Source organism: Apus apus, chromosome 1 (assembly GCF_020740795.1).
Source record: "Apus apus isolate bApuApu2 chromosome 1, bApuApu2.pri.cur, whole genome shotgun sequence".
In the NCBI taxonomy this organism is placed as follows: Eukaryota; Metazoa; Chordata; class Aves; order Apodiformes; family Apodidae; genus Apus; species Apus apus.
Window position 1 is genome coordinate 10408234 of NC_067282.1, and position 18101 is coordinate 10426334.

At 40.1% G+C, this 18101-nt stretch overlaps 1 protein-coding gene across 1 annotated transcript in view; it reads left to right on the forward strand.

Moving 5' to 3' along the window:
- FAT3 (FAT atypical cadherin 3) overlaps positions 1–18101 on the forward strand; it is a 351811-nt gene that overhangs the window by 299771 nt on the left and 33939 nt on the right. Inside the window, exons 16-21 of the mRNA XM_051628838.1 lie at positions 188–325; positions 2763–2906; positions 3611–3808; positions 6241–7039; positions 15393–15527; positions 16513–16670. Of these exons, the coding sequence (XP_051484798.1) occupies positions 188–325; positions 2763–2906; positions 3611–3808; positions 6241–7039; positions 15393–15527; positions 16513–16670 (1572 nt within the window). The remainder of the gene's footprint in view (positions 1–187; positions 326–2762; positions 2907–3610; positions 3809–6240; positions 7040–15392; positions 15528–16512; positions 16671–18101) is intronic.

Consider the following 18101-nt stretch of genomic DNA (forward strand, 5'->3'; position numbering starts at 1 on the left):
TTTTAAGGCTGCAAAAAAAGGTCCGAGGGGAGCCTTCTCTCAAAAACTGATTGGCTTGATGCCATTTGTGTGTGCAGCTCAGTCTGTTGGAATATGAAGATGTACTTTTTGGGATGTTGAGCAATTAATGTATCATACAGATTGCTTAATATTTGTTTTGGTAATTCTCACTTTTCTGTCAAAACAGTTGATTGCAGAAGATCTGGACAGTCCTTCCAATGGCCAGATTCATTTTTCCATAGTGACTGGAGATCGAGACAATGAATTTTCAGTTGATCCTCTTTCAGGACTCGTGAAGGTTAAAAAGAAATTGGATAGAGAAAGGGTAAGACATGGTACTTCTTAACTTACAATGACTTACAGGTGTGTATTGATCTCAACTCTGCTGCTACCTTGTTTTGAAGAACCGTCTTTTATATTCTGCAATGATCAGTCTAAGCTGCTCCAAGAAGTCTTTCTAATGTTGTTCCACTTCTTCTCACCCCACTCCAAACCCCAGTCCTATCTACAAACCAGCTGCTCTGCTAGCATTCCCATCCTGCACCAACGCAGCAGCTGAGGCCAGATTGGGGAAAAAAAGCAACCCTGGATTTCTCTTGTGGTGCCACTGGCAGCTGTTGCTGTGCTAATGAGCTGCCTCCTCTCTCCTGCACATGCAAGCACACACATGCAGCAGTGTGTGCAGCAGAGTGATTGCAACATGCTCCAGATCGTGGGACCAAGCACTGAGCTGAGACCTCAGCCATTAATTAGCACTCTGCAAAAGATGTCACTGGGGAGGTGATGTTATGAAGTGGCCAGGCTGTACCAAAAGTGAAAGAGTGCTTCATTAAACAGAATCTGCTGTGTTGTTTGCTCACTAGATTATTCATTCGGAGTTATTTATCACCATTTTGCCATAGCTAGCAATTAGCAGCTGTTGGAAAAAAAACAACAAAACAAACAAATGCAGTTGTCTGTGCTACTAGCAGGGCAGGAGAGTGCTACATGGCTTCAGAAGTCTTGCAGCACATAAAGAAACCCCTGCCTCCTGCCTCTGAGCAGCACATCTGCGAAACTGGGGAAGCTGGTTGCTGTCCTCAGAACATAGGCTCAGCTGGAAAAGCTCTCTACTGGAAGCAGGGCTACTACTTAAAACAGTGGTAAATATCCTTTTTATATTATCACAAAGGCAGGATTAAATTGTCAGCATTTGATGGCAGAGTGACTGTTCAGTGCCAGCTGTGTTCGATATGCATTTTCCGAAGTTTCCCTTGGTTAAAATAACCTGCAATACTGTCTTTTTTTTCCTTCCTTGGCATATTTCCTAGACACAGGTGTTTCTGACCCCTTCAGGGAAGATGTTACATGATGCCCCATCTGCTGTAGATCTCCAAAGGCAATGCTGACTCCCAGGTTTTAGTGGTTTAAGGGAACTTATTTCCAGAGCTGTAATCACATTGAAACAATGATTTTTGCCATCTACCTTTCTGGGATACATTGAAATGTAGAAATTTGGGAAAGGTCCTACAAAACTCTCAGTCTTTTCTTTAGCTAGTAGTCAAAATTACAGCTTGAAAGAGAAGACTCATTCTACCTTAGTTTCTTGACTTTCAGGATTATTCCTCCCTCCTGTGTCACTGTGCCCCTACCAAATCACACTCTTTCTCCCCCTTACACACCCCCCAAAAAAAGCCAACCAGCTCTTTTCTTTTTCTTTAAGTTGGTCCCACACCCCAGAAGAATCACTTTATTTCATACACTCAACCTGTATTCCTACCCAAATGGCTTCTATTTTTCAAATGGCTTTGCATTTTCTCCAACCCTGAAAAAGCCCCTTTATCATGATGCTGTTCCCCTCTGCAGAGTGTGCTTTTCCCCTCCTCAGCCCTGCACCAGGAGGCTGGAGCAGGGTATTTTACCTGGTACACGGGTGGCCCTTTGCTCACTCCTTTAGCAGGATCCACAGGCAGACATGTCAGCAGCTCTCCTGAGGTACAATAAAAAGTAGGTGCAAGACGTAAGGAAGCCAACATAAGGCTGTAGTTCATAAAATCAAACTGTCATCCATAAGCTGTGTATAGACAGAGCTTTTGTCCCACCTCACACATGAACACATATGTGTGTAGAGGGCCCATGGGTGATGCACTGAACTGCCCACACTATGCTGAGTAGTTTGTGCCTGTTGCAAACAAGTAGGCTCAGAAAACCCTGATCTTCTGCTGAATGGTGGATAATGTCCTGTTGCTATACAGACTGTTGTCCCTAGTAGTCCCAGATGTTTTTCACTGTGTTTAAGCCAAATGCCTGTGAAGTTTTTCTTGGTTCTCCATCACCACATTAGAAACACTGTGTCACACTGAGGTTGGCTCTAACAAGCAATTTGTATAACATCCTGGAAACCAACTGTAAGATAAATAGAATCAGGTCACATATCCCATCTGACACCTAGGAGAGATGAAAATGTTTGCTGAACATTTGAAAATGGCTGAGATTGGGTATGATCAGTTTTGGTTTTTTTCTCTGCGCTATTATTTCAGGAATGCATCATCTGATACAGTTATTTTAATACAGTGAAGCTGTTATGTTTATTGATAGCCTTATACAACAGAAGTTGGGACACAGTGTGGTAATAAATACGATAATGTACTAAGGGCAGGAAAGGTAATGAGGCCAAACAGTTTACCTTAGAATATGGTAGGTGGTACACTGGATGTAGAGAATATGAGTTAAAATGTCGGACCACTTTCATGGTGATTTAATGTTTTCACCTTTTTTTGCAGATATCTGGTTATTCATTAGTTATCGAGGCAAGAGACAGTGGTACCCCTCCTTTGTCTTCTTCTGCAACGGTCAACGTGGATGTTTCCGACGTGAATGATAATAGTCCTGTATTTACTCCAGCTAATTATACAGCTGTAATTCAAGTAAGTTTATCCTGCACATAAAAACTTCTCTGACTTCTGAAATGTTTGGTTTCAGTTAACCAGCTTTTGAGGATTTATCTGCAAAAGCTGTGTTTAAAGAAAAGTATAAACATAGAATCATAGAATTATTGAGGTTGGAAAAGACCGTTGTGATCACCGAGTCCAACCATCATCCCTACTCTACAAAGTTCTCCCCTAAACCATATCCACCAACACCACATCCAAATGACCCTTAGATACATCCAGGGATGGTGACTCAACCACCTCCCTGGGCAGCCTATTCCCATGTCTGACGATAAGTCTTCCATAAGTCTTTGGTGAGTTTCTGTTTTCTGAGGCACCTTAACCTCAGCATCCATCACACATTTTACCATTCATCCCTGTTGAGACAGGTACTCTAGCTTCAAAAAGTCTAAGCTGGGATGAGTTTGCACTTTTTTAAACCTTGCTCAGGGTGTGAGTCTTAATGTTTGGTCAGTCCTGATCAGACAGAGTGTGGGGAGGACATCATCGGACTCTGAAGGTGTGGTTGTGCCTCCATCTCTGCTACCTGTCCATTGGCCATAAGTGGTGTCAAATAAACAGCGCTTGTGAAGTGCTGCCTTGAGCAAAGAGCATTTAGTTGAATATTCTCAATAGCAAAACATGGCATTTTATGACTGTGAGATGTATCATATTAATCCTTTTCTTTATACACTGTAAAGGAAAATAAACCAGTGGGCACAAGCATTTTGCAGCTGGTAGTGACAGACAAAGACTCTTTTCACAATGGCCCCCCTTTTACCTTCACCATCCTCACTGGAAATGAAGAGGAGGAGTTCACACTGGACCCTCATGGCATCTTGAGATCTGCAGTCATCTTCAAGCACATGGTTGCAACTGAATACGTGCTCTGTGTGCAGGTAAGGCTGGATTTTTGCATTTGCATGGAAATAAAAACCCTTGTATTGATAGGTCATCTGTACATTGCCTGTATGGATTGGTTTTAATTGACTGTATTCTATGAGTAAATGCCACACGTTCCAGTTTACAGGTGCACAGTATAGTATGTTTCCTTTGATGTCCTTAAACCTAATTTCATATAAATAGGTAGCCAGCCACCTTTCCAATTTTCTCCACATGAAATGGATTTTCTGAGCAGTGGCCGTTATGATTTAAGAATCTCATCTCTTTTTTTTTTCTGTAGCTAAGCAAGGAAAATAAGCAAAAACACATTATACACATACAAGTGCACCACAGAACAAGTGACAGCAAAATATTGTTCTAGGAAGGAAAATCACTTCTGCTTTTAAGTCATAAATTTAATCATAAATTTTTGGAAGCCTACCAAGAATTCATGAAATCACATTTCCAAGGTCAATTTAGCTCTTATAGAATGTGAAAGTAAGACATGCAATAGAAGTCCAGCTCAAACTTAGCTTTAGAGTCATTGCTGAGGAACTTTGTAACCAGGGTGATTTTGATTACAAAAAACTGTAAATCCAAAAGTAATTTGTCCATGGTTCTCAGACCTGCCAGAGAAAATATAGTAGGTTTCAGTAAATATGCGAATCTAGGGAATGAACTACATGTCTTCACTGAAATGATATGTGGCCCTGTAAACTAAGTCTAAAAAGCAGGCTTCCTCCACTTGTTTTGCTGGGGTTCATTTCCCTAAATACAGTCTGTCAGATCCTTTACAAGCACATTTAATGGTGTTCACATCAGTAACATCCCCAGCTAGTTACAACTGGAAAAAATAGAATCGGTGATGCTAACAGTTCAAATGAAAGTAAAGTTTTACAAATTTGCCATTTAATATTCCTGAGACCTGTTCCTTGAGCCTTGTAGGAAAGTAAAAAACTCTCACCTTTCATTCTTACCATGCCTTCATCCTAAAATACCTTGCTTTCAGGGCAATTTGCTAGCCAGAGTTTCAGTAGAGCAAAAACTGGGCATAAGAATTAAATTTAAGCGGTGTCCTCTATCTATATAGATCCAAGTATGTCAGATAAACAAAATATTAGACAGACCACAGTGTCTGAGATGCACCAACGTGTTCAGAAAACGACACTGTTGAATTGTAGAGGCCTGATTCCTTCCAGTATTATTTTCTGTAGAAATTTCTGCAGTGAAAACATATTTTACATTTTCCTGTTATGTATAGACCATAGATACGTTTCTTTGCCTCCATATGTGCCAAAATGCTGCTTTCTCCTTTCTACCATCAGGTTCTTCCTCTAAGTTAGGTTTATTAAAATATAATGTTAAAACTGAAAGTGGAATGGGATGTAATCTCTGTGCATGTACCTGTGTATGTTCATGCACATATACATAATATTTTAATTAAATTGTCCACCCAGCCTTTTTTGTTCTTCGATTTACTAATCCTTTACTAGTAATGTCCATATTACTGTTGTCATCCTGGCTTTTTTTTTTTCTTCAACTTGTGGATTTTCCTCTCCATGTCCAAATATAAAGATTGTGAATGTGTAGTACACCTCTGACCAGTGGAAGTTTAGTCTTCTGCTATTCTCTGGAGCTTGTAAATATGTGAAGCAGTGTATCTTTAGTTACTTCAATTAAACATTTTTCTTAGTGCTGGAATGGACAGTTTGTACCCCCATCTGTCACAATGGCCTTAGGTTTTTTGTCATACTTGCTCTTCTGATCTCTCTAAAGTGCAAATGATGCTATCATATGTGCTCTGGGTCATACAGTCATTTGTCCAAGTGCAGTGCTGCTCTCCAATTTTATCATTGGTGACAGCACAGGCACCCTATTTCATTTTTGGGTGGTGATAAATTTTATTTCAAGCATGTCTCTTGATTGCATCAGGTAAAGTAGTACAGAGCACTGCAGAAAAATCTGAACTCCCTCATATCCGCACAAGCTAAGCAGGGTATGAAACACTTCAGAGCAATGCAGAAACTGATGCTGGTATTTCACTGGGCCCCAGTCTCTATTCCAGGGTAGAAGTGAGCCCAAACTCCGTTTTGTGCAGAATATACCATACACAAATGGCCTGGTTGTGAAGAGGACAAGTGATAGCTGTGGGATCTGGGGAACATTTCAGTTTGAGTAATGAGACATTCTGCTGACACATTTCTCTCTGCAATCACTTAGATGAGGTATCCATGCTTCCCTGAAGAGTTTATAAGTTCCATTGCTAGAAATGGCTGAGACATTTCTTTACATATGTATTTTACGAAGACGTTTGGGAAATTCTTCTGAAATGTCTTCAGAATTACTGATCCTGTGAAAATATGTATAGCAAGAAGTTGTGGTTGTTGGCTGTGTTATATGTGTGCTTTATTATGTTTTTTGTTTTCTTTTTTTTTCTAAATTACATTAGGCAAAAGACTCTGGGAAGCCTCAGCAGGTTTCCCATACCTACATTCAGGTGAGGGTCATTGAAGAGAGCATTCACAAACCGACTGCCATTCCACTGGAGATTTTCATCGTCACCATGGAAGATGATTTTCCTGGGGGAGTCATTGGGAAAATTCATGCCACAGATCAGGATGTGTACGATGTCCTCACATATACATTAAAATCAGAGCAGAAAAGTTTGTTCAAGGTCAACAGCCACGATGGGAAGATCATTGCTCTTGGAGGGCTTGATAACGGCAAGTATGTCCTGAATGTCTCCGTCAGTGACGGCCGGTTCCAGGTACCCATCGACGTTGTGGTCCACGTTGAACAATTGCTACAGGAAATGCTGCAGAACACAGTCACCATCCGTTTTGAGAACGTTTCCCCAGAAGACTTCGTGGGCCTTCACATGCACGGGTTCAAGCGTAACTTGCGAAACGCAGTGCTCTCCCAGAAACAGGACAGCCTGCATATCATCAGCATTCAGCCGGTGGCAGGCAGCAATCAGCTCGACATGCTGTTTGCAGTGCAGATGCATAACAGTGGTTTCTATAAGCCTGCCTATTTGATTCAGAAGCTTACCAATGCAAGGAGACACTTGGAAAATGTGATTCGTATTTCTGCTATCTTGGAGAAGAATTGCTCCGGACTGGATTGTCAGGAAAAGCACTGTGAGCAAAGCCTATCTATTGATTCCCATTCCCTGATGACCTATAGCACGGCACGAATCAGTTTTGTGTGCCCCCGCTTTTACAGGAATGTGCGCTGCATGTGCAATGGTGAGTACTGCTCCCTCCTTCCCTCCCATCCTTACACATTATGCGATAGGATTGTTTTTATTCCTCTGATGCAGATTAGAAGGGGCATTTCAATTCAGTCCTTTAAAGCAGGACTGGCTGATGGATTGTGGGAATTGATTTCTCAGGCTCAGGAAGAATTGTTCATGTTTACTGATGTAAATGGAAGTTGATGAACTTTGGCCTTTTATGACAAAGACCACTTTCCTGGAGGCTCCATAATCAGAGCCATCAACCAACTTCCTGGGGAGGGAAAGGAAGGGGAGAAGAAGGGAGAGGACAGGGAGTGATGTGGTTTCCCACCCCCTCAGTGCCACCACTGGAATAAACCTGGAGTGTGACTGTAGCAGAACAGCCTTGTCTGCAGCCATGCTCCAGCAGTCTCCAAGGAGGAGGACCCGTGACCTAAGCAGTGCAGGTGGAAAGGCCTTTTCCAGTCCCGTTTTTTGCAGAGAGGCATGGAAATCAATGAATTCTTTTATTAAGTGACTGCAAGCAAGCACTCTTCCTGACCTTTAATGCAACAGCAGGTGACAGAGTGGGCTTTTGGCTGGGTTTCAGGCTGTTCCACATTTTCACAGAGATTTCACATGGGCATATATATGACAAATAGACTCGAGAGCCCATCTTCCTTGTGATTCTGTGCTTGGAGCATAAAACCTCAGGCAGTTATAATAATAGCTCTGTTTCCTTTGTTTACCAGCCTATTTGCTCCTCATTCCACTTCATTTAAGAGTAGAGAAAAAAGCTGCTGTAAAATCAATACATCAAAGCCTTCCTCATCTTAAGCACATATGCACATATACACACATGCAGAGCAATACAAGAATTCAGCAGCCATGTCTTTCAGTACCCAGCCTTTGGTTCTGAAGCAGTCAGCAGGACTTTGTGTCTTATCATGAACTGCAGTGGCAATTAAAATACTCATAAAACTTAACCAGAGGTCATTGTCTCCTATGTGGCACATGAATAATAACGCCATAAAAGTTTGGTTCTGTATAAGATCACAGTTTTATTTCTGAGGTATTTTCATGTATTTTCAATAGCAATCTATGTGGTAAATTTTTAAGTAAAAGTGTTATAAGTTTCAAGCAGATGTATCTATTACAAAAAAACTGGACATTTTGTTACACAAAATGAAGGATTCCCACTGGTTTAGAAGGGACAAAGCTGCAGTATCCTCCAGATGAATCCAGGAGCTAGTGCAGGAGCACTTACTGCAAAACTCTTTTATGCTCTCTAGGTCATGAATTTGTCTCATTTTGTACCAAGAAATAACAAGTCTTTATCTCCATGGGGACAGTGATAGCCCTCACTGTCAGAAATTGGTTTTCTGGCAGACAAAATTTTCAGTGTTTATAATTTCATTTCACGACTTATTAAAGGAAATAATGATGTGTTATTCCCTTCAGATACTAATAGTAAGTGAACCTGTCTCACAATCCCTTAGCTTAACTCAAGGACTCTGCACAGTTCTGATCCAGCAGCTCTTTCCCTTTTCCTCCCTGCACACTAAGTTTGCACTGGAAGCACAAAAATTCCACAGGGACAGCAATTTCTAATGTTTTTATGTCATGTACCAGTCAGTCCTCAAAAAGCATGGCAGGCTTCCGGGAAGGCCGTGTGGTTCTGCAGGTGGTTCATGTTCCTGAGCTTCTGGACCATTGCTCGTGGCCCCAAAGACTGCCACACAGGAACAGCTGCAAGAGGCAGCTTGTCCTGGTCCAGCTGGAAAGCTGGAAGGGTTCCCACAGTTCCTGTTTGAGCCATAATGTGCTGATTTCTCATAGGTGACCCACAAGACTTGGGATGGCGTTCTGCATGTCCAGCCTGTAACAAAAAGCGCCCAGAGCTGCTTATTGAAGTGTAACTAACCAGAGAGGAGGGAGCCTTGGTGCCCATTACTTGCACAGAGATAAGAGATCTCGGTGGGAAGTAAAAAAATCCATGTTTTCCCTTTCTCCACATTAGTTAATGCTTCGGCATCTTCCTCTCTTTTTAATTAAAGGAGCCACAAGAAGTGCCTTGGTATTTAGGTAAATGCACGGACACACACCTTGTTTTATCACATAGGAGGTAACAGTCTTTTGAGGGTATATTAATTAGATAATATATGTATAGCTTTGTTTTCATGAAGAAAGCAAAAAGACTAGGCCCAGTAAAATAATCAGAAAATGAGAATAGTTCTTTGATGAGTAATTATTTTACATGCACATAAATGCAGCAAGTCAGGCATAACCACACAGAATACTAGAATAAATTTATTTTGGCTTGTTTAACAAGACAACATTAGCAAGATATCATCAGTATAATAAAAGTATTATGCTTCCTTTGTTACTAAGATAGTTTCATGATCCAGTCCAGAAAATATTAATAGTTTGAATTATGAGAAAGCCATTAAAATATTGTATATGTTTCCAGAGATCTGATTCAATTATGACCCAGACAGCTTGATTTTGAACTAATTCACTCATTCTTGAAATATGTATCATACTTGGAGTGTTTTTCCCACTGGCAGATGTCACAGATATGCACAATTTATGCATTCCAGCTGTGCATAACTTACCTAAATTACCTTTGTGAGCAAACACAGTTATCTAAAGTGAAAATGGAGGGAGACTGTAAAGCAGGCAGTGGGTGAACTTTGGAGGTTCAGCAGCTCAACTCTGGAAGGATAAGTTCGAAAGTTCAGGTGCATCAATCTAAGCCCTTAAAATCAATAAAATTGAACTAAAGTGTTTTCCAATAAAAGGCTTTCTCTTTAGATGTCTGGCTTATCTGCTTGTGTTTGTATGAAAAATACTGTAACAAACTGGGGTTTGTTTGAGTGTGGCTGTAGGGGCTAAGCAACTGCCAGTCTCCCCTCACATGACATGAGGTGTGCAAACATCTGGGAAGTAAACATAGGAGGACTGGAATAAATTGGTTTCTGTAAAATAGTTCCCATCACAATCTCATTTTTCAGATGCAAAAATATATTCTATATTTTTATTTTTTCATGATGCAAAGCAATTCTTTTGTATTGAGACAAAGATGCAGGGAAGAAGCAGGTGTTGATGGGACTACTTCACTATACAGTTGCTCTGCATTATAATCTTACAAAAGTGGGGTTACATTAATATGTTTATGAGAGAGGGCTGGATTGAAATAATCTTGAGAAATGTGGGTATATATCTACATCTGAGCTGGTCACTCCAGGCCCCATTTGCAGACAGTGGAAAGAATGAGGTATTCTTAATGATGTCATAACATTTCTCCCTCAATGTCTAAAATCAGTCGGATGAATCATGCCCTAAAGTTAGATGAGATGAATTGCATTTCAAGTGTTTAATATGGTTCTGGCTTAATAGTTTGAAAGAATTTTTCTAATGGACCCAGAAGTGTTCAGCAAAAGTGCAGACACACATCCACATTATTTAATCAAGTGAATAGCAGTCTTGGACCACTTTTTCATGAAACCAGGCGATTCAGTCTTTATGAAGCCACTTCTAGCATTTTGTTCTGACAAAAAGTAATCATAGACTATGATGCATTATAAGGTCTGCTGTTAATGTAGGACCTAATCTTAAAAGGTGGTCTCTGTCCTTTGCTACACAGAGCACACATTGCTTCTTAAAGAGTCCTCACTGTTTGCAGCATTGGGCATCAGGAATCCAATCCAACAACACTGCTTTTCCCATGTTCAGGAAGCACACACACTAATGAACCTGTAGTTGTCCTGGCAAGATAGCCAGGATGACTGAAGAAGGAAGTGTCCTGCCTGTGTTTGGCAAGAAGGAACTGGAGATAAATTTAATAAATTTTATTTTCCTGTAGTCATTTTAACATTGCACTTGCCTAAGGAGAGATGTTTCTGCCTGTGAGTATCTCCCATTTGAAGGCTCTCACTGGGAATGCACAAGCTAATGTAAAACACGGGAGAGCTGAAGCATGCGGTGGGGGGATGCCTAGAATCAGGGCAGGTAGGAGTTCTGATCTACCACTTAAGGAGTCTTACGGGAAACTGATCAAGTACTTGATGGAAGAGGTCAAATATCTCGGTTCTCCTAAGACTGGAAAAGAATCTGATTCACTAGTACACACTGTGTGACAAAGTTTTCCAGGGGAACTTGTGCTAACTAAAACCTGTGGTTGACTTGTGCAGAAACAAGTTCGTGTATCTGCACTGGTATGTGTTGAGTAATCTTTGCTTACAATACCTGGTCAGCACACTGGAAGAAGAACAAATGGCAGGTCATGAGTTGCCTGTCTTCTCTCCCCAGTAAGCTAATTATTACACTGTTTTAAAGGTAACAGCTTGGAGCTTTGCTTTAGTTACTCTCTGGGACTTTGACTTTCAGGAGTCACCTTTCAAGCTTTTTTCTGCAACCGAGAGAAAGAGACTCTTTTTTTTTTTTTTTTTTTATATTTATGCAGATTGATGAAAATGGGCATACAGAAAAACACTGAATATTGCAAGGGTCAAGTTAAAATTATTGAAGCACTCAATTTTCGAATTTACATTGCTGGAAGTGATCCTTCTTTGGATGGACAGGAATTAAATAAATGTCTCATTTTGCAGTGGAAGAATGTTTTCTTCCTCAGGATACTAGTAGAGCGATTGCAAGGCTTTTGCCTCCTTTTAGAGAATTAAACTGAAGGTGATCTGTCAAAATCAAGTGGGTGTATTCCACCTTTTCCTGCCATGCAATTCTTGACACTAGCTCATGTGTCTCTGTGATACCTTGTAGAGAACAGCTTTATTAATACCAATGTGAGTTTCAAGGGAATGCCATGGGTTTTGCCTGGACTTGCCTACAGAAAAAAGATCCATTCAAATCCATATTTCTCAAATCTCTTAGTGGATGGTAAACAGACTATTCTTTGGAGTGGAAATGCAACATTAGAATAATTTTATTTAAACTCAGGCTGTAAATCTTTGATGTGGACCATGTAACCTTGAATGATTTCACAGTTTTGCTCCACAGAGTTGTGGAATCAGCCTTAAAATGCATGTTAGCTAGGGCAATGCAATAATGCAGATTTGTAGCTTGTGTACTCATAACCATACAGACAGGCATAAAGCATTTTTTCTCCCAAGTCTGAATATTTTAAAACTTTTCTGACAGCTATTAAATCCTACTGCAGCAGGATGAATAAAAAGTTGATTTGCTTCTAGTTTACCAGAAGACCTACTCTTCGTCTATGAGGATAAGCAGTTCTTCAGTGTATTTCCACAGCTGCACTAAATACATTAGATCCTTTTCATGTATTTTTTGACTGTGGAAGGATGACTGAAGTACACATCAGAGTGCAAATCAGCTAAAAAACTGGCAGAGATGGATAACAAATTGCTCTATTGCTTCATGTCAAAGATGTAGTCATAGTTTAGGGGATGTGAAAATTTGCAAGCAAAATTAGAGGGTAGTGAGATGTTGACACAGGCTGCCCAAGGAAGTTGTAGATGGCCCTTCCCTGGAAGTGTTCAAGTGTTGTATGGGGCCTTGAGCAACCTGGTCTGGTGGGAGGTAAGCCTGCCCATGCAGGGGGCTTGGAACTAGATGGTCTTGAAGGTCCCTTCCAACCAAAACCATTCTATGATGCTATGATTTGGAAATCTCAGTGCCCCTTTCTGCTGCACACTGGCAAGCTGTGGGGATTTTCTCCAGATGCCTCATCTTTCACCTATGCAGAGGCTCACCTTAATTACAGCCTCAGAAAAGGTTTAAGTGTGTTCAAAGAGATATATTCTCCATACAGCAGAATGCTGTGTGTTTGTCACATAAGAATGAATTAAAATAGCTGAAAGAACCAACTAGAAAATACAAGGCAGCCTGAGGATATTGAACCACCTGATATAATTTCAGAAAAAAATGTTACTAGCCATTGAATTCCAAAGAATGAGGGTTTGTTTGTTTTTTTCCTAGAAAAAAGCTCTAGAAAACATCATATTCTCTGTTAAATTCTGCAGACTTTGCATTTACACAGAATATAGTTCTGCAGTGCTAACCCTATTACATGACATTTGTCTTTTGATTCTAGAAGACTTAAAGTGTGACTGCATATTGCAGCTGTTACTCCTGTTACCTACTAAAGTGATTAATAAAGATTGCCATGCATCATTTTCTAACAGTGCTACAAGCAGTACTGTAAATCGTTTACTGCATACACCTCTCAAACAAATGTTTGACAAAGGAGGGGAGGATGTTAAAGATTAAATTGACTGTGCTGTACATCAAGCAAGACATTTACAGTCATTGCCATATTTGTAGTCAGCCCATGTCCATTTTGAAACCTACAGCAGTAATTTTTCTTTTTCCAGAAAATACTTACAGTGCCAGGTAATTTCAGCTATGCTTACTCTGAGCCCTTCTTGGCTTATTCTAAAATGTGAGAGCAATAAGAATCTTTCTTGCATTACTCTTTGGAGATAGAACCTATGACAGGTTGATTTCTTCTGTTATAAATTGTAAGTAAAAGACATAATGCTCAAAAAATAAAGTATTTTTAATATAATAAGGGTGCTGTGATAAAGAAAACCTGCCAATATTAGGAAAGTGATAGGTAAGAAGGTGCTGGCTTTCTGTTGTTAAAATCATCACCTGCATATATTAACTAAATGTATTTGATAAGCAAAAAAGGGGTGCTTGTCCTTTCCTAGCCACTGGCTCTCCCTCTGTTCAGCTTCTGACTGAAAAAAAAGGCAGGAGTGCCTTTTTTCTGCACTTAAAGACTACTTTCTTAACAGCCACACACAGATATCCAAAGGTAGAAGGTGACCCTGCATCTACCAGATTCTTTATTGCAATTAAGAGAATGCCAACTGTTGTGGAAGTCAGGTATTCCTGAGAATTCATGTATTAAGGAGCAATGGTTGTAGCGTGGTTTGCATTATGGTAGATAGTGTTGGCAAATCTTTTAAGATCAGGGCAATCAAACCAGATTTATTTAGACACTTATTTAAGGTATATAAAAGATTAGCCAAAGCTCATGGAATGCAAGAGCTTTCTTTGGCATTGACAGGCTTTAAAGTAAGCCCTTGACATGCTTACCTTGATAGATGTTAAGAATTTAGGGGGTTTTGAAGAACCTTAGTGTAATTGTGTCACATAAGTATTTTCAGCAAATTTAAAACTCAAGTATTTAAAACTCAGTGACAGAACAAGAGGGAATGGCTTCAAGCTGCAACAGGGGAGGTTTAGACTGGAAATTAGGAAAAAAATTTTCACAGAAGAGTGATTAGACACTGGAATAGGCTGCCCAGGGAGGCTGTTGAATCACCATCCCTGGATGTGTTTAAGGGCCATTTGGATGGAGAACTTTGTAGAGCAGGTATGATGGTTGGACTCAGAGATCCCAAGGGTCTTTTCCGACCTGAATAGTTCTATGATTCTATGATTCTATTCATCTCTCCCTTCAGATTACTTCCCTTGTGAAATTAGTAGTAGTTCTGGATTCACCTGTTCCTGGGCAAGAATAGATTCCATACTAATGAAATATTTTTTAGGAAAGGGTTGACATTAGCATTCGAAATAATTTTATCCAAATTGTGCTCTTCCCCAAGTAAAAAGAGCATGGATGTCTTGCCCAATTTATCATTATAAATTGGTACTAGCTACTTAGAATATTAAGCTGCTTCTTTCTTTTTTTAGGTAATGTCGGTATTGCACTATTTTTTCCTTTTTTTTTTCTTTTTCTCTGAACACATACAGTTCCAGATGCAATGAGACTCATGTAGCCAAAACCAGAAAACCAGAAGAAAGGAGGATAGGTTTTGGGACCCTGGCAAGGTGTACAATGGGATGTGAGATCTCAGTAATGTGAGGAGTAAGATGGGGACAGACAGGTTTGTCTGTGCTGTGCAATCAGATTGGCAGGAGTTCCTGTGCAGGGTGAGGATTAAAATTCCACCCAGGAATTACTTTTTCTTATTTTGTCTCTTTGGAAACTCGGCCTCCATAAATTTGTTTCTCACAGGTGTGCTGGGGCAAAAGGAGTGTGTGGCTTCATGTCACTTGTTTTATCATATCCTGAAATTCCCTGCACCTGGGACTTTGCGAGAAAATGACTGGCTTGAGAGACACAACATCCATTATGAACTGGCTATTGCTCGTAATAGTTAGTTTTTATAATACATTCCCATGGGTTTTAAGACAGCCTTTGAAGAAAAACCTTAACTGTTTTTTTGCTTTGTGCTTGTCCAAAGAACATCTCTTCCATGAAGGTTTTTGTCATTGTTATTAAGCCATTCTTCTTTGTACTGAAATGCGAGATCAAGAACTGTCTTTCATTTCTCTCATATTACTGAAGATCATGCTTTACACTGTACCCCTGACAGTATTTTAACTTATTGCAGGAGGACTCTGCCCAGGCTCTAATGATCCCTGTCTGGAGAAGCCGTGTCCAGGGGACATGCAGTGCGTGGGGTATGAAGCAAACCGGAGACCATTCATCTGCCAGTGCCCACCAGGAAAGCTTGGTGAATGCTCAGGTGTGTGTCACAGCAGTAAACAGGGATACACTTGAACAACAAAGTGCTGCCTTTCTCATTTTGTAGGTAGATGTGCCACTGAAGTCAACAGAAGATGCTTTACACTTCTCAGAAATGCACTCGGCATACCTGTTTATGAGCCCTGTAAAATACTTGTCTTTGTAGAGATGGGGATGTATGAAGACCAGGATCCTATTTCTATTGGGAAATTCCCACTGACTTGGTTGGATCCCAGCCCTTAGAACAGGATGCTGAGAAAATAGGACTTTTCCTAGCGACCGTTATGGCAGATGTTTTCCTGCCATGGGCAAAGCACTGTAATTAACTCTTCTGCCTACTGTTGAGATTACCAAAACTTCAACCCAAAAATAAAGTTTGAGGACATTTGTTAGTTCTCTGCAGCTGTGTTGTTCCCTAGGATATAAAGAGCCAGGTGGAAAGCTAGAGAAGTGGAACTTTCTGTTGGCTTCAGTGAATTCAGGGCTGTATGACAGAGGACGTGTGCTATTTTCCTGCTGACAACAGCAGATACTGAGGTGTATTGGTGTGGTCCTGGGCACTGGTTGCAGGGAACTCACTGCAGGGGTTTGTCTGGCATCTTTGACTCCCTCTGTTATCAGCAAGGCAACATAGGTGCCTCCTGGGGTGTATAACGTTAATAATAGGTGTATAACATGCTGAGTACTTGGAGAACCCACTGTTTTTGTAAGTGTGGAGAAGCAGAGCTTTCCTTCAACCCTGTAAAATAACTTGAAAAAACAAAAAACAAAAAACCCCCAAACAAAACAAGAAACCCAACCAACCAACCAAAAAAAAAAAAGTTTTTGTGGTAGATGCCAGATCTTTTCCCATAAAAGTTTGGCTTTATTTATTTCTTCCTCAGTATTCTCATTAGCTCTATAAATTCTTCAATTAACTTGACAGTTGAGGAATTATTTCATGTGTCACTAAAAGAACATGTGTCTTTTCAAAATGGTTATTTCAGGCCACACTTCCCTTAGCTTTGCTGGGAATAGCTACATTAAATACCGGGTTTCTGAAAACAGCAAGAAAGAGGAATTCAAGTTGGCTCTCCGTCTGCGAACACTGCAAAGCAATGGGATTATAATGTACACCAGAGCTAATCCCTGTATAATTCTGAAGGTAATTAAAATAACTTATCTTTTCCACAGTTGTTTTTCTTGATTCTGTGTTTTCTATTGGCTGTCAGTTTGGGGAATGTTGTGCTCATTTCAGCTGTAGCTTGAGCAGATAAAGTCTGATCTGTTTCATACTAACAGAGAAAACCAGCAATTTCCACAATAGCAGCAATAACAATGATCCAAAAAAAGCAGCTTGTTAGTGGTACTTTACTTGAAAAGTGCTACATTGGGTGTTATGTGTGTCTCCATGAAGGAGCCAGTCTGCACAAGATGTAAGATTTGGCCATATATGGCCAAATGGCCGTTATATGACCATACAGTCAAAACTATGCTGAAATAACTGTTCTTCCTCTGTGTCTGTGCCTGAGGTTAAAGGGTATTTCCTCAGTGCTGCCGAATTAATTCCAGAAACCAACTGATTAGAACGTGTCTCCTACTGAATGTGAAGATTTCTGCACTCTGTGAATTAAGATCATTTGTTGAGAGAGGCATGGGCTAGCTGGAGATTTATAACCAATCAATGTTTAATTGATACATTATCCATGCATTTTTGTTCATTGTTGGGTTTCTGTGGAATGACAAATACCTGCTGGATGGAAAGAGTGCTACCCTCATCCAAGAGCCTGCATGTATAGTATTTCTGCTTAGAGCCTCTAAGGTACAAAATTAAGACATTGACTTCTGTAACTCAGCCATGTCCCATAATTCAGCAGTGGAATAAATGGCACAGAGCCTTTTGTGTCTGTATTTGCAATCTTTAGAATTCTTTTGGCAAAATGCTTAGGTAGTGTTCAAATGGCTTGATGAGTTATTAATGGGCAGCAAATAATTTTAGAGCTGTTAGACTGAAATATTTCATGAGCAGTAGTACTGTCTGTCTTTCAGTGGGGACTCTCAGAGTTACTCAGATTTGTACAAGACAATTAAGCTCTGCTTTGAGACGTAGAAGTGCACAGTTTCAACTTCTCAGTATAGTTTTTTGTTCAAAAAAACAAAACAAAACTAAGGTCTTGAAGACCTTGTTTGAAGTTTTCATCATGGTTGCTCTTAGCATAGATCAAAGGGAATGTTTGCAATTTTGTAATTTTGAAAAATGCCTGGAAAAAAACAAAGGGTCCTGGTGAAAGACACCACTTGAAGCCAATAGATGATACAGAGACAGACTAAAATGGGGTTGGAATGATTGATAGGAGAATTTATTTTATTAGAGTTTAGTTTATAAAACTATTGTGCTTAAGAGTCCAGCAGGTCAGATCATAGTCAACTGAGTGCAAATCTCCAGTTGACACTGGGAGATTTTTGCCACCAAAAGAAAAAAATTCACACTATACAAAAAAAATAAATGAGATTCCCTCACTGCAGTCACCTGGACTGAGTTTTTAGTTGTGAGGTTGGAATTATGTGTTTCCAGTCACTGCTTCACAAAATCACC